General features: G+C 50.4%; 1 protein-coding gene across 40 annotated transcripts in view; it reads left to right on the plus strand.

The window, feature by feature from the left end:
• LOC144106770 (cell adhesion molecule Dscam1-like) overlaps positions 1-24,631 on the plus strand; it is a 102,365-nt gene that overhangs the window by 47,896 nt on the left and 29,838 nt on the right. For 21 of the 40 annotated variants that reach the window (XM_077639672.1, XM_077639673.1, XM_077639682.1 and 18 more), the window contains 2 exons: positions 23,069-23,188; positions 23,919-24,086. In XM_077639672.1, coding sequence (XP_077495798.1) covers positions 23,069-23,188; positions 23,919-24,086 — 288 coding nt within the window. Of the gene's footprint in view, positions 1-2,104; positions 2,142-2,227; positions 2,513-3,877; positions 3,997-4,076; positions 4,362-4,876; positions 5,041-5,126; positions 5,412-7,245; positions 7,369-7,484; positions 7,770-8,988; positions 9,268-10,985; positions 11,269-11,842; positions 11,962-12,056; positions 12,342-14,154; positions 14,272-14,343; positions 14,632-15,109; positions 15,596-16,315; positions 16,553-16,671; positions 16,960-17,304; positions 17,401-17,518; positions 17,804-18,240; positions 18,425-18,697; positions 18,986-19,694; positions 19,848-20,059; positions 20,348-21,262; positions 21,757-23,068; positions 23,189-23,918; positions 24,087-24,631 lie in introns of those variants that run through there. The other 19 variants (XM_077639696.1, XM_077639706.1, XM_077639677.1 and 16 more) reach the window with 18 other exon arrangements.

Consider the following 24,631-nt stretch of genomic DNA (forward strand, 5'->3'; position numbering starts at 1 on the left):
CATGTGAGCTCCATGCAAATAACAAACGTTAGTAAGTGCCCCGAGCAGAAATAGATGGTGGAATTAGGCGTACATCACCGAAGAAATCAAAACGGGTCGCGAGGTTCCAATTTTCAAATCGCGTCTCTCGCAGTCTCCTCGGTGTGGGGCTAGTTGTCCACATGGAACTCTCATGCCACTCACCTGACGTCATCAACTGCCGTCGTGCCACAACCCAGCCTGCAACGATTCGCGCAGTAGTCTTTTGTACCGCACTCGTTTTGACATGGCTCACCAACTAAGTCTCTCGGTGATTTTCGCAGCATGGTTTTTTGCTTCGTGCTACAGCGCCGATCCTGGTAAGACACCCGCAACCACCGATCACAATCGCTGTTTCCCGTCATTTCGACTCCTCTTACCGTGACATGCTTTCCTCTAGGACTGCCAGTAATCGTTCCCTTTTCGTTCGTGAGGAATCCCGTGTTGGGACAGAAGACCACGGTCACGTGTGTCGTCGGGAGCGGCGTTGCTCCCTTCCATTTCGTCTGGACGCACGGGGGCACTGCGATCAACAGCGACTCCAGGAAGCACGTGAAGGTTTTCTCGGAAAACGTGGCCGCTCTGACAATCGAAGCCATCACTGCAAAGGACGTCGGCAACTACACGTGCACGGTGTCGAACGCCGCCGGGAGCGCCAGTCACACGGCTGCTCTGCTTGTTGAGGGTAAGAACACGGCCGCAGTGTGCGTAACTTCGTTTGCAGAAGAGAGTTATCCTTTTCTTATGCCCATATAAGGCCGTGCGCCGAGCCGATCCTAAATACAGCACAAGCTGAAACCACTGATGAAGACAATCGCTCGGCTGGCAAGCGTTGTAGCTTACCTTCGGTGGTGGTGGTGGTGAAAGCATTTATTTGAATATTGCAGAGAGGTTGCGTGCGGAGCAATCCCTAGTGGGCCGCTCCCCTTACAGTACTAGGCGGAGTCCCTTATTCAGGGACCCCATTGATCTGGGTCGCCACTCGAGCTCGCTGAACTAGGGCTTGTTGGGCCGGTAGGTCCAGGCAGCTGAGCAGGGCCTCCTCCCAGTCCTCTCGGGTAGGGGAAGGGGTTAGGGGCGGAAGAGAAGGATTGTGTTGGCATGCCCAGACCATGTGGAACGTGTCAGCCACCTCCCCACAGAAAGAGCAGAGGCCAGAGAAAGAAGTGTCGAAATGTTTGAGCACTGCCGGGCACAGTAGAGTGTTAGTAAAAAGTCTAAGCAGTATTCTCTCGTCCGCTTTCCCTAGCCCCCTGAGAGGAGCCGGGTACTGACGGTGCGATGCCCGGTAATAAGCGGAGATATCTTTGAAAGTTAACAGAGGATAGGAGTCCTGGTCCAGATCGGTAGGGTCTATGTCGGGGGCCCGGTTAGTGAGTGCGCGGGCGACCGAGTTGGCGGCCTCATTCCCTGGTAGGCCTTGGTGGCCTGGAGTCCAAATGAGAAATCGGATCGTGGGGTCCTGACCCCGAGCTGCTCTCCGAAATATTCGTTGCGCTGTTGGCGTTATCCAGCTCAGTTCATAATTCTGGCAAGCCCCTCGCGAGTCAGATATGATGAATTTAGATTCAGCGTGGGAGGCGGCTAGGGCGATTGCTACCTCCTCCGCGTGGGTTGTGCTAAGTGCCTTAAAAGTGAGACCGTTCACTTCCCTCGTGAACGACTGCAGCCGTGTACCATCCTCCCCTGGAATGATCCGTAACACAACGATAGACTCGTACACAAAGCTCTCTGACTTTTGTGAAACGAAAATTTAAAAAGCCCATAATTGAAAATGTCGCCAAACGGTTGTACACGCAGTGATCTACTGCCCCCTATTATCAGTACCGTCATGCAGAGATCCACGAGCGGACCAAGGTGATTGTAAAAACCGCCACACGGTTAAACGACGGTGGAAGTTCGTGTATGTCCCGTTGTGAGGCGCTACATGTCCGCTATGAGGTCGAACATGTGTGATGAACGAAACGACAGTTTTCGCCGACAGCACTCGCAGTCGCTTTGTGGCCAGGGAGGCATCAGTGGACGCGTTCTTGCCATGACGAGCAAAAGTAAGCTGTGTTTTGGTCGACTCCCCGTCTTCACGATTTGCGTGCTGAGCTTGATGGGTGCCCAAGGAAACAAATGTAAGTTGCGGTCTGATCCTCAGTAATCCAGCCCTTTCTTTCCAAACTGCCCGTACACTTTTCGCATCAACTCCTTCTTTCCTCAGCGCCCCCTGTGATCATGCCCATATCGTTTGCGAAGAACATTGCGTTGGGTGAGAAGATCCTGCTCACCTGCGCCGTGACACGAGGCACTCCGCCCTTCGACATTCGCTGGAGTCACGAGGGCAGACCCGTCGCGAACACCAAGAACAAGTACACGGCTTCCGTGACCGGGAGCATCGCTACGATGACCATCGAAGAAGTGACGGCCGAAGACGTAGGTAACTACACGTGCACCGCGGACAACGACGTTGGCAGGGACGCAGCTACGGCCACGCTCATGGTAGAAGGTGCGCATTGTGGACCTCTACAAATTCTTCATGGATGTTTTTTCGTTAGTCGCATGTCATCCTTTCCTGGCGTAGAGCACTCAGTGAATAGAGTAGTTCTTACCAAGAGTAATCTGTTAATGCGCGGCATCTGCTGCAAGCTCAATGTTCAGATCTGAGCCTCACTGTCAATGTGTGAACAGCCTTTTAGACACCGATAAGCTAGAAGATACTAGAAATATGAGGCAACTACTGTTTTTAAAAATGGAATGCGACAAGATGGATCATTTTTGATTACGCCGGTATACCAGCTAACATGAGCTAATGGATGAAATGCACTGTTTGAAGCTGTTGGAGAGAAAATGAAACAGAGTTGGCTTTTGCATGCGTCTAACCGAAGCTGTTCGAGAGAAAATGAAACAGAGTTGGTTTTTGCATGCGTCTAACCGATCCTTTCCTTCATGCTAATGTATTAATTAGTCAAGGTTAGGAAATACATTTTAAACCGCTGGAGATATGCGAAAAGGTTAGTTTAGAAGCGGGATCTGAAGAACGTCTATTGGGGGAAAGGGAGGAGGGGGTGATAGGTCTCTCAAATGTGAAAGGGAAGTTGCAACAAAAAGCTTGCACAGAAAGTTGCGTTTCTGGGTTATTTCTCTACTAAAGTTCAAAATGATTTTTGGATGCCATGCGGCAAGGGGAAGCTAGTCAGAAAAAAAGGAAAGAGTATGCTTACCGAAGTTATGGAGTAATCAATCATTCAATGCTCAGACTTCGTTCCCTTGATATTAAGCGGCCTGTACTTTCAAAAGGGGTAACTCTGTTCCTCCGATGCCCTGAAGGAAGGCAGTATACTCCAGGACAAAACCAGAATGGCTCGTAGGATTGTCTTTCATCATTCGTCGGTTTATCGCCTTCCTTTATGCTTTCTGCGCAGTTCTGGTTTTTATGTTACGGCAGCATGATGAACTGAAATCTCTATAATTCACATGGGCTCACCTTATAACTGATGAAGCAGTTATTTTTCCTCCGCGGCTATCTATTATAATTGATCACTATCACAATGGTCGCCACCTGTCCGCGTCCAGTTATACTGTGTTCAGTCCCAGCGCGCGGCCCTAGTTTCCTGCACAAGGAAAGCCTCTCCACTTCCGTTTGTATCGTGAACATGATCTTTCCCGTCGCTCTTGCGCCCTCCGTACGCTGTACCACAGGCAACAATCGTGGAAGCGGAGGTACATCACGTGAACAAAACAAAACGGATGGCGAGGTTCCACTTTCAAACCGCGTTTCTCGCACTGTCCCCGATGTGGCGCTAGTTGTCCACCTGGAAGTCCCGTCCCGCCTATCTGACGTCATCAACCGTAGTCGTGCCACAAGACCAGCCTGGCAGGATTCACGCAGTCGTCTCTTTCCGTACCGCACTCGTTTTGACATGGCTCACCAACTAAGTCTCTCGGTGATTTTCGCAGCATGGTTTTTTGCTTCGTGCAGCGCCGATCTCGGTAAGACACCCGCAACTACCGATCACAATCGCTGTTTCCCGCCATTTCAACTCCTCTTACCGTGATATGCTTTCCTCTAGGACTGCCAGTAATCATGCCGTTTTCGTTCGTGAAGAATGCCGTGTTGGGACAGAAGACCACGGTCACGTGTGTTGTCGGGAGCGGCGCGGGTCCCTTCCATTTCGTCTGGACGCACGGCGGCACTGCGATCAACAGCGACTCCAGGAAGCACGTGAAGGTTCTGGCAGAAAACGTGGCCGCTCTGACAATCGAAGCCATCGCTGCAAAGGACGTCGGCAACTACACGTGCACGGTGTCGAACGCCGCCGGGAGCGCCAGTCACACGGCTGCTCTGCTTGTTGAGGGTAAGAACACGGCCGCAGTGTGCGTACCTTCGTATGCAGAAGAGAATTATCCTTTTCTTATGCCAATATCAAGCCGTGCACCGAGCCGATCCTAAATACAGCACAAGCTGAAACCACTGATGAAGACAATCGCTCGGCTGGCAAGCGTTATAGCTATATGTGCGACAACTGGGCCTAGTTGGTTACAGCTAACCAGAAGCCATTACCTCCGGTGTCTGTCACACAACAATAAGCTTGTATAGGCAGGCTCTCTGACTTTTGTGAAACTAAAAGCAAGATAGCCCATAATTGAAGGTATCGCCAAATGGTAGTCCACGCAGAGATCTACTGCCATCTGTTGTCACTACCTCCACGCAACGATTCACGAGCGCACCAAGTTAATTGTAAAAACCGCCGTACGGTTCAACGACTGTGGAAGTTCTTGCATCTCTCGTTGTGTGGCGCTACCTGTCCGCTATGGGGCACAACAAGCGTGATGAACAAAACGGCAGTTTGCGGCGACAGCACTCATAGTCATTTTTGAGGTTACGGAGGCAGCAGCGGAGGCGTTCGGGAGGACGCAGACAGTCTCAAAGTAAAGGCCTTGCAATGGCAAGCAAAAGTCAGCTGCTGCGCTGCTGCCGACTCTACACCTTCACTACTTTCGGGCTGTGCTTGATGAGCGCCCAAGGCAACAAATGTAAGTTGCGTTCTAATCTTCTCTAGCTCGGCCCTTTGTTTCAAACCTGCCCGTATACTTTTCGCATCAACTCCTTCTTTCCTCAGCGCCACATGTGATCATGCCCATATCGTTCGCGAAGAACATTGCGTTGGGAGAGAAGATCTTGCTCACCTGCGCCGTGACACGAGGCACTCCGCCCTTTGACATTCGCTGGAGTCACGAGGGCAGGCCCGTCGCGAACACCAAGAACAAATACACCACTTCCCTGACGGGGAGCGTCGTCACAATGACCATCGAAAAAGTGCTGGCCGAAGACGTGGGTAACTACACGTGCAGCGCGGACAACGACGTTGGCAGGGACGCAGCTACGGCCACGCTCATGGCAGAAGGTACGCACTGTGGTACGCACTGTGGCACGCACTATGGTACGCACTATGGTACGCACGAAGCTTCGCATGATTTCTTGACGGGGATTGTTTCGTTAAAACCGGGCTACCATTCGTTGATGGCGCAGTGAACTTTGTGAATAGATTAGTGTTTGATAAGTACACCTTAATAAGTAGCATTTCCTGCAGGTTCGATGTTAAAACCTGAGTTGCAATGCCGGTGCGTGGGTAACCTCCTAGACACGAATAAGCTAGAGGTTACCAGAAAGATGAAGGAAGTAGTACTAAGACAAATTATCGTTAGAAAACGGCTGCCACATATTCGGATACACCGGGTCTACTAGATAATATGTGTGATGGGTTGAAAAGGAATGAGTGAAGCTGTGGGCAGGAAAATAAAACAGCGTTGCTGACGTTCGCATACACCTTACATGTACATGTTTTGCTTCATATTAATGATAATAATTAGTCAAGGTCCGTTAATTACCTTTTTAACCTCAGAAGATATGCTACAAGAAAATAAATTATAAAGCTTCACCGAGAGGAAGTCTATTAAAAGGATCACATATCCGGGATAATAGCTCTATTCTTTCGATGCCATGAACGGAGGGAGCGATACATCACAGCGGAACCAGACTTCGTCCGTTTGGCACTCTGACAGCGAGTGCTGTTGCATGAACTTCGTCGCGCCATGTGAAAGGTCGATACGGAAATGCGGCCAGACACCTTGTGTTCTAACACGCACCATCGTGAACATTTAGGATTTCTCACAGTTGTTACTAAGTAAGCAGCTTCACAAAAAACTAACTGCAACGAGAAGTGAGCAATTTTTGGTTCTTCCTGCACTTCCCCAACTTTACTGGATATTTTGCTTATAGTGAGAGCTTTAGATATTGTTTGAAACCTTTAAATAATTGTCTCAATCAGCAGGTAATCAAGAGCGCTCCTGCTTGCTATCATGCCATTATATAGCTCCGGCAATGTGCACCATTTTTTCATCGCTTAGCTTCACGCTAGTTGGTACACCGTGCACGACAGAAGGATATATACAGTATGGTCCACTGTTAAAGGGAACATGTGGTCGCGTGTCGTTGGCTTTCCGCGAGGCGCTGCTGCGAAAATCCGGAAAGAATGCCGCGCTGATTAGCCGAAGTTTTTTTTCGGCATTCTGTCCCCTTGCATGGATCTGTTTTCACAACCACAACGCATCGATTACTTCTTCTCGCTGCTGAGTTGGCTTCTTCCAGTCTGTGGTCGCGTTTCGTGCAGAATGAGCAACATTTTCTCCGGACTAGATTAGCCAGGTGTGAGTGCCTTGGTTCATATGCCACTCAACGTGTGAACCAAGGCACTCACACGTGGCTAATCTGGTCCGGAGAAAATGTTGCTTATTTCGCACGAAACGCGACCACAGAATGGAAAAAGGCCAATTCAGCAGCGAGAAGAGGTAATCGATGCGTTGTGGGTGTGAAAAATGAGATCCATGCAAGGGGACAGAATGCCGAAAAAAACTCCGGTCCATAATCAGCGCGGCATTCTTCCCGGCATTCCGCAGCAGCGCCTCGCGGAAAGCCAACGACATGCGACCGCATGTTCCCTTTAACAGTGGACCATACTGTACAACACACATTCAAGACCGTGTAAACGCGCTGCACGCTAATGCCCAACGTCCATTTCTTGCTCTTGAATTATGTGGCTGTTCCTCTTCTCAATGTCGTTCTTTCTCTTGCCACGGTGTGGCGCTAGTTGTCCACTGCCGTGTGAGCCTTCTGTTGTAGCACTGCTTGTATCCTCCAAAGTCAAATCACTGCGTTCAGTTCAGCAGACTGCGGACGGTCTCCCGTATTTGCACCTCATCTCGTTACTGACTCAGCTGAGACCAGCGTCATGCACGCTTCACTGACGAGCTTGCTCCAAGTGATTGTCCTCATCGCTGCTCCGTCTTCTTGCAGAACAGGAGGTAAGGCTGCTTTTAAACAACAAATTCCAAGCAGTCAAGTCTGGGCTCTTCGAGACCTCTTTACGCCGCCAGCTCATCGCCACGTTCAAGCGCTTCTCACACCGCGCTGTTTTCAGAGGCTCCCCAGATCCAGCCATTCGCCTTTCCGAAGGACCCTCGGCCGAACTCAAAGATGGTGATTTCCTGCAACGCCCACATCGGAACGGAGCCCGTGGGTTTCGCCTGGCTCAAGGACGGTCAAAAGCTCCGCTCGGGAGCCAAGGTCAGGCAGAGGATGGTCGGCGACACCGTGAGCATGCTGACCATTCCGGAGGTGTCTTCCGAAGACATCGGCAACTACACCTGCGAGGCCACGAACAGTTTCGGCAGGGACAGCTTCACGGCGGCACTGGTGCTCACAGGTCAGTGCCCGTCGGCCCCAAGTCAAGACGTGAAAAAACTTACAGCAATATGAGTTTTTCTCAGTGTTAAAGATGTCCCGCAGGCGTTGGCAATGCGTACTATGTCAAAACTAAAAACACTCATGGCCACCTGGTGGTGAATGCGGAAGGTATTAGGCGGGCAAGAGAGTGTGTGTTCCAGGAATATGCATGTGTGCTCTTGTGCATCAGACAGGTCTTGCTCATGTCGGCCTTTAGGTGCTCGCCCTCATAATGTTCGGGGGCAGGAGGAAAGCGGTTACTCTCTTCCGGCCAAGAAAGAAGACGAAAAAGATGAAAGATATGTGCCATTAAGCCTGAGATCATCACCATCATACTCTTAAGCCGATATACTTGCCCTGACGTCAGCAGACACGGCTGAAATTTCCCTCCTGGTCCCAACTGAGGGGCTTGGTGACCTGCTTATAACGCGGGAACTTTCTCGTTGGCGTTGTCGTGGCGTTCGGCTCTTTTATCAACAACATAGTTTTTTTTTGCATCTACTGCGAGCATACGGCATGAGTTTACATGTTTGCTTTTGAAGCACATACTCTGCAAGGCAGTTCAACATTCGCCCATGCAAAGGGATTACCGGTGCAATCACGCTGGACAACGCTGTCTGAAAAAATGTGCTGGTTTATTTGTCACCTGGCCTGATGTTGACCATGTGTTTTTGACCAGGCTAGCAATAACTAGCACGCTGCAGCAAGTACCAAGATGGGGAAGTACAAAGAACAGCGGCTGCAGCAACCAGCAGCGGCGTTTCCCCGGTCGAAAACGCTCGACGTAGTTTCAAACATATCCGCTACGTGGCGCTAGCTTTCCACGGGCGAGCAAGAAGTTCTCGGCTACGCGGCTGTACGGCACAACATTCATTAGGTGGCACTCAGAGTGCTGCTGCGTTCTGCTCTTCAAAAAGCGAAGCCCTTCTGGCTGGATGCCGGCCGGTTCCCGAGTCTGCATAATGAAACCAAGCTCTACGTTCCTGCTCGTTGTTGTAGCTTCCACTGTCGTGAATCTGAACCTTGCCATCGGTAAGTGGCAGCGACGACCGCAGAACCTTCTGTCACACTCTATTCGTTTTATGAATCCTCGCAAGTATGCAACATCGTAAATCTGTTCTGCGTCAAAAACAATTGTGATCTATTGAGGAAGCAGTCTCTAGCAGCATTTCATTTCCATGGTCACTTTGCAGAGCCACCGAAGATACAGCCGTTTTTCTTTCCAAAGAACCACCCGATTGGGAAAGACGTGACCGTAACATGCTTCGCAACAGAGGGCGCATTACCACTGACGTTCGCGTGGATGATCGATGGACAACAAATCGCCAGTGGGTCGAAGTTCACGCTAAAGAGCCCACTTGAGAAGATGTCAACGCTCGTCATTCACGAAGTATCAGCAGCAGATATTGGGAACTACACCTGTCGGGTCCTAAACGACGACGGAAGCGACAGCTTCACCGCAAGCCTTCTCGTAACCGGTAGGTCGGCCTCGGGCTATAGATTTCCTTGTCTCTTATTTTTCGCACAAAAAAGTAAAAAAGGAATCCACTGACAGCGCGACCAAATTTCAAAGGTGTTCCAGCGCGATCTGGTTTGAGTTCAGATGTGCTAGTTTGATGAGTGAGGCTGAAACCTTGCTTTCTGCAGCGCACTAATCGTTGTTAAAGCAGTGGTTAATATTCGTCGTAAGATTTGCAATACACGTTGTTTTGGTCTCCCCTATATTCATTACAACATATCAAGGCACCAAAAGCTCGACAGCATAAACAAATCCTCGATCACAAATTGATCTGAACCGTTTGAGTACGCGAATCTGTCTAAAGAGAGAGAGAGAGAGAGAGAATGGTTGCTTTGCAACCTCGCAGTTCAAGGCAACGTTCACAGCTAACCTGGAGCTTTCCCGTTATTTCGATCGTGTAATAAAATGCAGTAGTTCACTTTACTGGAAACCGGACTGACGCAAGCAAAATATTCGCAGTTCTAGAACTTTCCGTACAAACGGGGTTAATTCAAGACTTCACTGTTCCAACCTGATTCCGGAACACTGGAAGCTAGGTTCATTGACACGCCAACACAAAGCAAGAACTCTGCAATGTCACTTACGTCACTCACGTTTCGCAAAAGTAAGCTAACTAGCCTTTATTGCTTTGTGTGTGTCGAAAAATTTAATCATCGGGACATCGGTACATGTTCATGCGTATTTCTTGAGCCGACATCAATAGCGTTTGAAACTTTTAAAACGGTGGCCTAAGCCCACGCAATACGGCGCGGTTTCATTTGTGGTTCACATGCATCATCCTTGCTTGTTAACTGTGTGTGCATACAGATTGCACTCGTCGCCATGTATCCAATGGGTTTTGTCCACTGTAATATAAGAAAAGCAGGGAAACCGCTGTGCGTAAGCTTTCTTTGTGCGTTTTGCTTGACCAAATGGGGGAAGGCATGCAGCAAAGGAAACAAAAAGGTGGTAGTAGACTTTTGGAAGCAGCAAAACTCAGTATAGTGGGGTGGTCGGAATAGTTTGCTGGCATATTTGTGTATCGCCTCGTAATCCGTGAACGCATTCGCGTAGACTGAAACAATATACAACAATGAGAAAAAGAATATATAACCGAAGAAACTAAAAATTCCACACAAAGCCGCGGGCATACATGGTGCCTCGCCAGAAGTTCACGCCCCTACTCAGGAGAGGCGCTTCCGTTTACAACAGGCGGAGATTTACTGCATGCGGGGTTACTCAGCACGGTAGCAGTTTGTATTGCCACTTTCATCCTACATTCATTTTTATAGCCTGCCGCACCAGTATTCGAAGAGAGCACTCTGCAACACCTGATTCCCACCAACACAGGGGGACGGTCTTGCTCCTTCATACTATGCCCGCTATGTGGCGCTAGTTGTCCATAGCGCACAGCGATCCTATCGTCGCAGCATGGTAAAAGACGTGCCTGCTTCAGATTCGATCGGGAAGGTCAGAACAGCGCATCGTGGACTTAGAGCGCTTGGTCGCATTGTGGAGTAGAAAATGGCTCACCACAGTTTCACCAGCGCTGTCATCTTTCTCCTTGCGGTATGCTTCCACGAAGTCCAGGTGCAGTCAGGTGAGAGGGGTGCCGCAATTCCACGGCGCCACACCGCGGCTGCAAGAGCAAGTGCTGGTGGCGAGAGACTAAAAACAGCGCGCTTCGTTTCAGTCGAACCGCCCAAGCTGCACCCTTTCAACTTTCCCGCCACCGAAATTATGCCCAGAAAGGTAATCGTTCACTGCGCCGTTCTGGAGGGAACCGAGCCCCTAAGTTTCGCCTGGATGAAAGATGGCGTTCGCGTGGAAAACAGCCGCAGGCTGCACACGACGCAGCTCTCTGGAACGCTGTCGTCGTTGGCGATCACGGACGTGGGAGCAGAGGACATCGGCAACTACACGTGCACCGTCAGCAACGTTGCTGGGTCGGACAGTACTACGTCGCAGCTGCTCGTCAAGGGTGAGCTGCTTATTCGCGACTGCAAAAACCTGGAAATTAATCTGCAGGCCAGATGACAAGACGTAGGTAGTCACAGTTCCCTGGAGAGGTGAGAAGTCTATACCACGAAATGTCACCAGCCAGCTCTGATTAGCAAATGGTACAGTTTTGGGTCACCTCGCAAAATGTGCTCACAGTATCTGAATTCTGACTTCAGAACATCGTTTCCCCAGCTGCAGCACCTCCTCTTTGCCTCATTACCAGGAATCAAGGCAGTGTCCCGACTGTGGCGCTAAGCCAAGAGATCAATCATGCATTATCTGCAGCCACTCGGTCATTACCTGCCGTTGTGACCTCACGTGTGATGTCAACGCTCTGTTTTTTTTTTTACTGCTCAAAGCCATGCGCCACGTGCTGGCAGCCAAGAGAACTAGCAGCGCTTCTCCCGAATTCCTGGCAATTTTTGAGCGAAAAGTGAAGAGACGGCAGAATTAGTTCCCTTCAATGCCGCAGTGTGGCGCCACGGGTTCCGGCATCATCAATGTGGAACGAAGCCGTGAAATCGGCGACCAAAAATCCGCAGGAGTACGTCGTCAGTTGTTTCCGGGCAGGGGAGCTGAACTGCGTAGAGCCCGTTCTCGAAAACCTGCGAAAACAGCATGCTTGTCGTCTCTGCATTAGCGCTTCTCATCCACGGGATAAGCTGCGGTCAAGGTGGGACAGACGTCTTGTACTCGCTATACGCCATCGATTTTAGAAATATTTCCCGCAGTTTATGAAAATTTTCCCGACATCGTGCGTCATTACAGATGCGCCCAGACTGCAGCCTTTTGTGTTTCCCAGAGAGCATCCTCTGGGAGAGGCGCTGATGGTCACATGCATCGCCAGTAGGGGCACCCAGCCGCTGGAGTTCTCGTGGCTGAAGAACGGCGTTGCGCTCAAGTCCGGTAGCAAGGCGACTTCGAAGATGCTCACTGAATCCGTGTCGGCGCTGACAATCCCCGACGTAAGCGCGGAAGACGTGGCCAACTACACCTGCACGGTTTCCAATGCTGCCGGACGGGACAGCTACACTGCGGAGCTTTTCGTCACCGGTCAGTCGCACGTAAATTTCAGATGCATTCGTCGTCAACTGAGTCGACTATGAAAAACCAGATGTTGATGCATTGTATCTGATTGACGCTGCCTCACGAAAAGGGAATGCGCGTCTAGCAAACGTCAGTCGCACGAAAGACAAAAAAAAAGGGGGGGGGGGGGTGATGATTGCTATGCAGGTGGGCCAAGATGTGGGCCATATAATTAGTGTTTGAGAAGTGACTATGGTGAAAATTTTGTACGCTGTCATATCTGGTCCAAGACGTGGTCGCGTGGCCTGTACTCAAGAATGCGTTAACTGTTCGCGGTAATCTTGCCATTATATGCATTCTTGCACATGACCTGACCAGGTGTGGGTCACATGAATTTGTCCCGTCTGGGGCCGACCTTGTCTTCGTTCCCAACTCAAGTAACGTCACGCATCCTCTTAATTTTTTTTTTCGCATGCTTTCTGGACCCCCAACACTTCCACAGCATCCTTCGCAGTTTGTCTTCGCTAACCTCCACCATGGGGCGCAACGTGTCCGTGGCAGAGCAGCTGTTCTTTTCTATCTGTCCAGTCTGCGCAGGTCGAGCGCCGCTGGCTTGAGGATCAGATCCATTTGACTACGAGATCGTGCACCAAGCACACGAGTGTTTACGCCCGCCTTGCCCCGTTCGGCCAACCATTTTTTCTCGATATGCGCGCCAGTCACTCTCTAGCCGTGGTACTTGGCAGTATTTTGGTGATGACATCTACGGTTTCAACAATCGGTAAGCCACTCCGTCTTTTCTCGAATGGCCTGGCTAGGCCGTTTCTTTGAAAGCTACCACAGAAAGTCTTTACTAAAACTGCATGCGAAAACCGCAAGCCATACAATTCGCGTCTTACCACTGATTGTCCCTTCCAGAGGCTCCCAAGATTCAGCCGTTTTCATTTGCCAATGACGAACAGCTGGGCAAGGACATTTTGGTGACATGCGCTGCTGTACGAGGACACCAACCCTTGCACTTCACGTGGCTGAAGAATGGCGTCCGAGCCGATAGTGCTTCCAACGTCGACGTCGAGGAGATCGCTGGCAAGATATCCACCCTGACGGTTCGGAAACTATCTGCAGCGGACATTGGCAATTACACCTGCCGCATTTCCAACGCCGCTGGAACTGACGAATTCACGAGCGCCCTCGTCGTTGAAGGTGCGTGTTAATGGGAACGCTTGAGCCCACAAAACTAGCGCTTGCAGCTCTACACTGCAGCAGCGTTAGGTGCCGAGTGATTCCCTAGATAACCTTCGATACTATTCTACGTAGGTTCTCAAGCGACGCATAGCCTACGTACTGTTTGGCAAAATTACATTCTCAACTCACTTCCTTTCATTTATGGTGTTTTAACGTCCCATTGCGACTCAAGCTATGAGGGACGCCGTAGTGAAGGACTCCGGAAATTTCAACCAACTGGGGTTCTTTACCATGCACTGTCATCGCACAGTACACGGCCTTCTAGAATTTCGCCTCCATCGAAATTCGACCACCTAGGCCGGGATCTAAGATTTTCAATTCATCTGTAAGCTAGATTATATGTGACTATTGTGGATTTCGCTTGTTTGTTTACTTCCGGACTACAAAACATATTTTGGTCCGTGTTTATCTCGCAATGGCTGTCTCTCATACTCCTCGGATTGCTTGGCATTGAACTCATCTTCCGATCAGCGAGGTTGCACTTTTTCCCAATGCGTGGCGCTACTTGTCCGTTGGAGGTAGTTTTAGGATCTTCGGCTGTCATTCCCGCCTTGAACGTGCACTTTCCACCAGACCGCGCGCACAGCGCATACAACATAGGTAGGCGACTGAGTCTGACAGAGACGCCCCGCAGCACTCGCTCACCTCTCCATGGCACCTGTATTCGTTCTCCTCGCACTCGCCGGCTCACTCGGAAGGATTCGATGCGCAGGTGAGGGGGTGTTATTTTTGTAATCGGATAACGAAAGTTGTCACTGAATGAGATATCCGTGCCCTTTTCCAGTGGAACCACCAAAGGTGCAGCCATTCCACTTTCCCACGAGTAAGCCGATGCCGAAGAAAGTCGTTGTACACTGCGTCGTGGTCGAGGGCAGCGAGCCATTCGAGTTTGCTTGGGTCAGAGACGGCGCGAGGCTAGAGACCAGTTCAAGAGTGCAAGTGAAGCAAATGTCGGAAACCGTGTCCTCGCTGACCATTTCCAAGGCAGGCGCCCAAGATATCGGAAATTACAGCTGCGTCGTCACGAACGCGGTGGGCTCCGACAGCGCGACATCTCAGCTCCTTGTAACCGGTACGGCGTGCGATTTGTACTACCCGTTTTGAGCTTATTCGCAATAATGCTGTTTATAGTCTGTTGCTTTTTCATTGTATTATATGTCGCTTGAATTGCTCTTCCTTATATATGCGTGTGTTTCTGCTGGTGTTGTCGCAAAAAAATAATAATAAACGCGGATATGACGCTTCATATTTGAGGCACTGCACATGATACTCGACGCAAACTTCGCGTCAAGATTAAAGCGTCTCTTCGGAGCATTAAAGTAAATTCCTCTCTAGATGAAACAAACAGAAAGCGAGTTTCTGGACCGAAACCGCCGCGACATGATCCTGAAAGCTGGACTCCAATGCAATCGTGTGCTTCAACAGCCTCCGCACGTGTGCTTCAGGCGGCATCTCATATGTGGCGCCACTTGTTCCGCCACGACTGCTTCGTATAAAAAGGGCCGGAGCGAATAAATTCGCGCCATGTACCAATTCTGCACTGCTGAGCGCACCTCGGTCTCGCGTATGTCTGTGCAGCTGGTCTTCCCCTAGCGCGATGTTTCTCTTATTCATGCTCGCGGCACTGGCGACGGCGGACGTCAACGCTGTGAAAGGTACGCAGCAATTTCCTCCTGTCTCACGAAGGGCCCACAAGAGTGACGTGGAAGATTTTTTCACAGATCACGTAGCTGCGTTCTCCTTGTCCACAGAGGTTCCGAAGCTGCTGCCGTTCACTTTCCCGAAAGAGCAACAGCTCGGAGACGCCGCGGCCGTCACCTGCATCGCCAGCCGCGGCTCCCAGCCTCTGGAATTCGCGTGGCTCAAGAACGGCCTCCCTCTCCAGCCGGGCCATAAGGCGACGCCCAAGATGCTGACGGAGTCCGTTTCGGCGCTGACGATACCTGCCGTGGACGCCGGAGACGTCGCCAACTACACGTGCCGGGCTACGAACGTCGCCGGCAGCGACAGCTACACGGCCGAACTGGTCGTCGCTGGTCAGAGCTCCGTACTACAGCTATGCTTCCCCGCGATCTATTACAGGGAGAGATGTACAGGGAATTCTCGGTAGCCGGTTCCACCGTAGAGTGTAAAATCGGAAGTGCGCTTTCATCTGCTCACCAATGACTGCGCTTCTCTGGGTGAACATGGGGGGAAGGAGGTGCTATCTTGATAATGTGCCCCAGCTGGTCATATGACTCAGGTGGACCTGTTCAATGTAGACCACGAGGAGGGGAGGAGGATGGCCTCTCAGGGGTTGATAGGGGGAGTGAGGCGCATTGCTATCGCTGTCACTTATTCACCCCTGAAGAGGGCGATATAAGTTTGGACACTTTTTACCTTGTGGTTGTTGCCGTTGATACGCCCAACACTTTTGTCCCAAGGCCACAGCTTAATCGGGAAACATCCTCAGCAGGGAAATCGTCACAACCGAGATGGACTTGCTTACGTAACCCGGTCTCGGGACCCGTTACATATATGAAGCGAGCTGTGAAGCTATTTCTAAGTTTTCCCAATGTATTTCTTCAAAGTGCCTACTTCTTAATGTCTTCAATATTTGAGAAGCGCGCTCTGATATTCCTTGGAAGCATCCACCGCGGATTTCGCCGGTTATTTCGCCATACGCCCGCGGTGCGGCGCCAGTTGTCCGATGGCAGAAAGGCTGAGCTCGCTGCCAATTTCCGCCCTAAACCTCGCCTTTGGAGCTTATGCGCTTTTGAGGGAGCCCGCAGTGCACTCCAGACCTCTGCCCTCGCTGTGTAACTATAGCTCTTCTAAACAGGACAGTGTACAGGAACGTCAGAGTGAGCCTTCATTAACAGCGTTCCCAGGGGTTGCGCAAAGACCTGCTTGCAGCACTAGAATTATCTGTCCGGCCATGCACAGGTTTGTGGCATTGCTTGAAGCTTTCCTGTGTGGCTACATTTTCGTTGAAGCATCAGCGAAGCTACTCGGTGAGACCACTTCTGAATTCTTTAGTTTCTGGAAACGCTTTGCATACAGCGCATGCTCTTACTTCTGGAACTTGTCGTTCCGAGGCCCCAGCATTTATTTCTTCTGTGCGTAATTGCAGAACCGCCAAAGCTACAGCCGCTAATGATACCGAGAAACCCTACGCTCAACAAGAAGGTCGTAGTGTCCTGCGTAGCCGTCGAAGGGGACGCGCCCTTGGAGTTCACGTGGACAAAAGACGGCACAACCGACCACTCCGCCGCGAAGAGATACTCCACGAGCGCCCTCAGCTCCCACATTTCGACACTGACGATTCTACAGCTGACCGCTCAAGACAATGGCAACTACACGTGCCACGTTTCCAACGCAGCTGGGGCGGACAGTTCGACCGCATCGCTCCTGGTGCAGGGTCAGTTTTGTCTGTTGCATGAAAAACCCCGCAGCGAGGTTTGTCCGTGCATCTACGCTTTCAAGGAATGACCTAGGTATTCTATGCAATTAGGTTTACGATAATTTTTATTCATAAACGGTGTCTTCATATATGAGAATGTGCAAGTATACGACACATGTACTGTACTTCGTAGGTTATGGCGTGCACAAGTAACATCCCGATATGGGGCTATGCGGAAACCTGGCTCTGCCACGTGTTTCTTGTTCCGTGCTCCATGTGGCGCTAGTTGTCCGTTAACGTGTCGAGTGCGCCTTCCTCTTTGCTTTCATTGGTTCTTCCCTAGCGTTGCGCACTCACAGACCACCGCAATACTTCCGACGATGCGGTCCGCAGCCACGCTGCTCTCAAGCCTTTGGCTGCTTGCTATAATCCTATTTCTTCGTGCGGTCACGGCTCAAGGTAAAAAAAAAATCGAACCGTTCAATTTTGCGTCGTAAGGATTCCTTTGAAGAGTACTTTGCTCATTTACCAATTTTACCTTTCTCCTTTGACGACTACCTACCCTTCGGAAACCTAGATGCCCCGAGACTCCAGCCCTTCTACTTCCCCAAGGAGAACCCGCTCCTGGAAACCCTCGTGGTCTCTTGCATTGCCATTCGGGGAAGCCAACCAGTCGAGTTCTCGTGGTTTAAGGATGGGCTTCCTCTGGCTGCCAACAAGCGCGTAGTTACCAAACTGCTGGCCGACACCATCTCGACGCTGACCATAACCAAGATACGAGCCGAGGACATTGGGAACTACACCTGCCGCGCGTCCAACGCCGCCGGAACAGACAGCTTCAGCGCCGAGCTCCTCGTTACAGGTCAGGAGGCGTTACAATTTCGGCATCTGTACCCTTGTTATAACCTCGACAGGCTATTCAGATACAACACGCTTCAACCCGGTTCCTCAGCTCAATGATTTTCAGTATCAGAGAAGGTCGTTCGATGCGTGAAGTTCCAAACGGCGCGTTAAAAAGTACAAACCCGCATAAGATGGCTCGCGTTCGTTTCTTGCATGCTGAGTCATCAGCAAGATTCATGAACTGTCTTGACAAGAACCACTACCTTACCTCGGTCACACTTGAGTCCAAGTTGAGATACGGCGCCTTATATACAAAGTCCCATCTTCAACTGTGTTCGTGTTTCCAGAGCGCCATTTGCGAAGTCGTGGTTCGAAGCAGCGCCAAGAAGCGGCGCTAGTTACCCATGGGCGCGAATCTTCGTTGAGTTTATATTTTCACTATCCAGTTTAGCTGCGGCGCTACTGCACTCCTGCACTCTGCCGAAGGACGCCTTCAGGAGAAGACAGACGTGAAAACTGCACTGGATTTCTGGTTCGCAAATACGCGCTTTTGCTAGTACGGCAATTGCAAGGATGGCGTGGCTTCTTTTTGCAGCAAGTATTTCCGCCGCTTTCTCCATCACTATTTGCGACGGAATAGGTAAGCAGCATACAGCATCATGCTGACCTTGTAAAATCATTTGTGTTGGGCATTTAAAACACACTCCAAAGAAGGCATGCAAGCTACAGCGCATGCAAACTTAACGGAAGCGGCTGTGCCAAGCAGTATATATTATATATCTATGCGCATTTACTGTCTACGTAAAGTTCGTCTACTAGGCACAGTTTACTCCACAAAATGTCATCTGGTGTATCTTAGCAAACGATCTCTGGAAAGAGTTGAATAATCTCCAGTTTTGATTACGCCTTCCAGATGCCCCTAAGATTCAGGCTTTCAACTTTCCCAAGAACCCACAGGTGGGCAAGAAGGTCGTTGTGTCCTGCGTGGCCGTAGAAGGCGACGAACCGATGTCCTTCACGTGGTTCAAGAACGGCCAGCCACTCACATTTGCGGGCCAAAGGGTCAAAAGTGCCAAACTCACGGAGAACATGGCGTCGCTGACGATCCCCGAAGTGACGGCCGCCGACATTGGGAACTACACGTGCGTCGTGTCGAACAGCGCCGGGGAGGACAGCTTCACGGCACCCCTGCTGGCCGACGGTGAGAGACTGGTCCTGGACATCGGACAGCGAGACAGCAGGAGAACAACGTGTGAACGCGAGATGGCAACGATATTGCAGCAGGATCAGATGCTATCGTAGTCAGTCGCGTTTACATGAATACGACAGAAGTCGACTCTAGTCCTCTTATTGAGGGAAAGTGCACAAACGTCGAGGAAGAGAGTAGAGGGCGAGCCACGCCCTTCCTTCATAAAACCTGCTCTCTCTCCCTCACGAAAAGTCGACTCAAGACGCATTCTGTCGCACTCCTGTAAACGCGGCTATAGACAGACATGTAACTATGCATCCTCTAAACGCGCTCTCAAGAAACGTTTGTACGCCGCCAGTAACGTGCTTCTACGCGCGTCACTTCGCAACGCCACACCATTTATATCACCCCACCCTCGTCCAATGCCGTGTCTTCAGATTACAGCAGCAATAATACCGCACTTCATTGTGTTAACAGTGCAAGTAGAGAACGAAATGCGGATAAAGTTATTATTAATGCAGAAGTGCAACGTTCTGCTGCAATATTCCATTAAGTGCCGCCGTCACGGTCCTCTTTTTGAATATCTAGCGCCAAAGCAATGCAGAAATTAGAGACATGAACGTTTCGGTCGTTGACCCATACGTGGCGCTAGTTGTCCAGCATTGAGGACGTCTTCCAGAATAGCGCCTCTGCTGTACAGTCCCTCCTCCTGCCTGACTGCGACGTCTAGTCTGAGGCGCTCATCCGGCAGTGCTGGATTCGAAGTCTTGCGTCCGACAGGAAGCTATGCCGACAGGCCCCACGATGAGCCCTTCGTCAACAGTTCTGGCGGCAACTTGCTGGGCCATCGTTCTCCAATCGGCTGCAGCCGCGGGTGAGTTTATCTTTTTTGTTTACTTTTCGCTACTATTCGCTCCAACTTAGCAGGAGGAATTCCTCTCGACGAAGACTGCAGAACTGTCACGTAGATTGACACGCACAAAATCTCTGCATGCACAAGAGGGCAGTACTTAAACACTGCTTTAACATGGTCCGTTCTTTTCCTGTTTGTTCTTCGCGCCTCATCATTTTTTTTTCTCCTGCCAGGAAAAGCTCCGAAGCTGCAGCCGTTTTATTTCCCCAAGGAGCCTTCGCTGAACATGAAAGTAGTCTTCCACTGCACAGTCTTGGAAGGAGAGGAGCCTTTCGAGTTCGTCTGGTACAAGGACAGCCTCCTGGTGCACCCCAACCAAAACATCCAAGTGCGCACTCTGTCCGAGAGCCTGACCTCTCTCACGATCCTTGAAGTAACCGCTGGAGATATCGGAAACTACACCTGCGAAGTCTCCAACAGCGCTGGGAAGGATCACGTGTCAGCAGAGCTGCTCGTTACAGGTAGGAGTGTAATCAGTATTCCGCGGTGCCAAAGAGTGTCAACACGTTCAACAGAACTCAGTGCGTTGGGCGCACATTCTTAAAGTCATATATGCACTACTGAAAAAGGAGCGTATTTTAGCGCACACGAATACATGAAAGCCGAAGACAAGTGCCTCTGCGCTAATAACCTCAAGCATCCTTACTTACGATAGAAGTGGCACTATGTTTGCTGTTGAGTTCAGATGCAGAGATCTTTCATCTGCTTATGTGCATGCATCTTTCCAGAGTTTCATGATGTTGATCTTGTTAAATAAATTGCGTATTCAACACTACTAATTGCTTTCTCGTCAATACTTAGCCTGTGCGGCTGGCTAAAAGATGCTTCGAAACAAACTATACGGTGACTACGTGGAAATCACCTTTTTCTTTCATAATCAACAATACGTTTCCCTTTTCCTTTCGCTATTTCTGTCCTCTCTCGCCATGCGCCGCTAGGTGTTCATGAAACGGACTGAATGCGGCACCAATTCGTGACGTCACTCATTCCCGACGCGAATCCAGTCGCTGCGTTGTCAGCGGACGCACTCTCCGTCTCGTTCTTAAAGAGAGGTGGATCCATTTACGGGGCACCAGCACCGTGATGTTCCTACACGCATTGTTGTTTGGCTTGTCCGTCCTATGTCCTGTCCGAGCCACTGGTGAGTGAAACACTTCAGCCATTATGCGATCCCGTTCGAAATCACAGGACACTAGTTTGTGATGCCTTCTTTTTCATAACATTCTTCACAGTGGTGAATACGTCACCTAACCAGATACAAACCCAACGCATACACTTCAATGATCCATTTTCACAATCTGCATGTTACTGGCATCGACGCAGAACGCTCCAATTCATTGCAACCGAGAGTTCTCGACCGATGTTTTTTTTTGCAAGCGATGCGTCTAATGCACGAGCAACCCTGTTTAGGTTTCATGTTTGCAAAATCATGACCAACGTGAACACATGAAAGGAGGTTCTGTCCCTTTCACACCGCACTTCGTGAGCGCGAATTGTGGCGTGAAAGTACAACCTTTCGCTCCCTTATCCTTACATGTTTCCACAACACTCGCGTCGCGCACTCCACGCTACCTTTTCTCGCGCAGAGGCACCACTCCTGCAAAAGTTTCAATTCAAAGAGGGCCTCAGCATCGGCGACCAGACCACCGTCGTGTGCGCCGTGATCGGCGGCGACCGGCCATTCACGATCCGTTGGTCGACCACGGACGCAGCCTGATGGACACCGAAGACAGGAACGTCAAGATGCTCAGCGACAGCGTGCCGTCGTTGAGCTTGCGCTCCATCTCTGCCTCCGACGTCGGCAACTACACCTGCCTCGCTGAAAACGCGGCCGGAAGTGCGGCGGTGACGGCCTCCCTCTTGATACGAGGTATAACTCGAGGATGGAACGTTGTACAACCGCGATGTCGAGGCTTTATTTTTTTGCTCAAAGCGAAGGCGACATCAAAAGGGAGAGGTTGCTGCGGCGACTTTCTGAGACAGCGCGAACAGTGCCATCATGGTGACAGCATGTGTCGGAAAATGTCACGAAGGAAACTTGTTCTCGTGAAATGCGTTACAAGAAATAATTCACGAAAGGCCGGAATACACTGCACTCAGTTGTGCAGCGCGTTTCCAGTGCGTTTTTCCACCGTCTATAGAAGGGGAAAGGGAAGAATTCACGGGAGCCGAGGGCAGAAAATAAGGTTCGCCTTTTCGCGCCAATCGTTTATGATTGTTCACGTAGAATCACTGCATTTATAATGAGGTGTATGCGTGTGTTTGGAGCGTGAATTTCGCAGAATGTCATTGAATACTGAAAGTTCGGTAATTGTGTATATATGAGAAGTTATTAGTACAAGAATATGGGCTGGCACTCCAACGATATGACTGTGTCATGTAAAAGCTTCATTAAAAACAGAAAAGAGACATACCTGCGCGTCCCAGCAGGCGTTCAGCTCGCGTTGCAATCCTCAGGTACGTGCTCTGGTTATTCGTTTCTTTTTATTTCAATTAAATTTCATTTTCCTTATCAATTCTCGCATGCTGCACTGTTGACAACTTTCCTGCCTCTAAACTGTGCTTTTTCCTCTCTTTTTTCAGATTCACATCACGTGAGAAACACGGAAGGAGCCAAAACTGCAGCCAGAAATGAGATTATCACATCTACTGGCACTCATTACTATACTCTTCGAAAACATCGCCCATTAACAAGCCTCCTTTTCAGCGAGGACGTTACGTTTTTTGCAGCTGCAACGTGGCAGGCTGTACGCATCGCCACCAATTTAGACTCATCATGCGGTTGTATACCTCAAAAGGTAGAGGCGAAGCAACCACCTCGAGGCGAAACGACCACCTCCGTCGCATGCGACAGCAAAAGTACTACAGATGCTAGCGCAGGAATATACAATATTGACGTAACTTTACGTACACGTACCTAAAAATAAGTGCGGACAAGGTTATTACACCAAACTAACTAAAGTTCATGACATTCCGCCTTCGACGATTTAACGCTACCCTGAAATTTGTTTTCCATCGTCGCAATGCAAGCAGTATTCTTCTGGACGCGTTGACAGAGAAAGTAGGTGCAGACCTAAGATTAAATTTCCTATTGTTCCCTCACCGCGGTAAACCTAGGGACATCAGCTGCTACGCCTGCAACCTGGGGCTTTCTGTAACGTATATGCATTCTCTCTGCCCAGCTGCCCCAGTCTGGCTGTCGGAGCCCAAGGACACGGACGCTGTCCAGGGGCGGGACCTGGTGCTGGCCTGCAACGCGGCGGGGTTCCCCAAGCCCCGCTTCACGTGGAAGATGCAGATCGGTGAGGAAGCATCGACCTATGCGAGATGTGCCGGGTCAAAGTAATGACCCCATATTCACCAAGCTCTACGCAACAATGTACCGCCGTTGAAAAAAAACACATCACGGGATGACTACTTAGCTTTTGTACGCCACGTAACAGCCAGGACAGGTGTCTTTGCAAGACGGAACTTGCCAGCTAGTTTTAAGGTAAGCGCCGGAAATGACTGTGCTGGTAACCTTGTGCAGCGAGTTTCCAATCGGTCGGAAAGCCGCTGCTGAAGAGGTCACCGGCCCGAACGAACATGTACGAGACAGATCGAACTGTTCCGTCCGGCGCTCTTTTGACAAGATGTATTAAGAAAGCTTTTACCACGGTCAGAAGCCTACATTTAGTGGTCGCTGGCGAAATTTCGCGAACAAAGCCACGAGCGTCAGCACAAAAACCATGGCTTAAAGGCTTAAGCGATGTCCTGATCAGTGCGTTTTGTTTGCGAGCGCTGGTTGGTCAAGACTAACTAGACAATATAAACAGGTCCAATCCAGCTTTACTGCAGCGCGACGTTTCTGAGAAGAGCGTCGGGTAAACGCTCTATGCATGCCGCATCAGATCGTCCGACAAACACGCACACCTCAAACCCCGCCTACGGTAGTTCGGACAACTGCACAACGCGGAGAGAGAGAGAGAAAGAAAGAAATCGCGTTCAACGCTGGTTGCCGCCGTGCATGCTTAAGAACTCCCGGACTCGCAGGTTCCCGGGACTTCGTGCCGCTGCACCCGGTGGGCCGCAGGAAGATCTACGACAACGGGACGCTGGTGATCGAGAACGTCGAGTCGGACGACGAGGGCCTCTACCAGTGTGACGTCAGCAACGGCGTGGCGCCTCCCCTCTCCAAGACCATCAAGGTATCCGTACACGGTAAGGGGGCCCCGAACGACGCCTCGCTCACTCGCTCTCTCCGTTCACGCAAAACGGCGAAGAGGACTTCCCACTTGAGAGTATGCTGTCTCTTCCTCGAAGTCAGCTCAGCATAGACGATACTCTTTTCCATTTTTTTTTCTCTTACGAACGATTTCCAGTGACATCGTAGGGCCGCCTTACTAGACAGACAAGAGCGCAGTGAAAGTGGTTTCTTCAATCCGCTTATAGGTACCTGCTCCGACCTTCACTGTGGAAACTGCTGCATAGTGTCGGTCACATTACGTGCAAGCCATCTACAGGCACCGTCCTGCATTAGCTATTTATGTACAAGAACAAGAGCGCAGATATTTTTTTTTCGTCAGAAGTAAAACGCTTTGCATTCATCTTTATCAGTCAGGTCAGGTTCGCCGCCGAACGAAGGTCTCTCCCATGATCTTCTAAAAGCCATGAATTGCGCTGGCTGTGCCCACTTTATTCGAGCAAATTTCCTAATCTCACCCACCCACCTGCCAGTCTGCTGTACTCGGCTACGCTTTCCTTTG

The sequence above is a fragment of the Amblyomma americanum genome, chromosome 10, assembly GCF_052857255.1.
Source record: "Amblyomma americanum isolate KBUSLIRL-KWMA chromosome 10, ASM5285725v1, whole genome shotgun sequence".
Taxonomy (NCBI): Eukaryota; Metazoa; Arthropoda; class Arachnida; order Ixodida; family Ixodidae; genus Amblyomma; species Amblyomma americanum.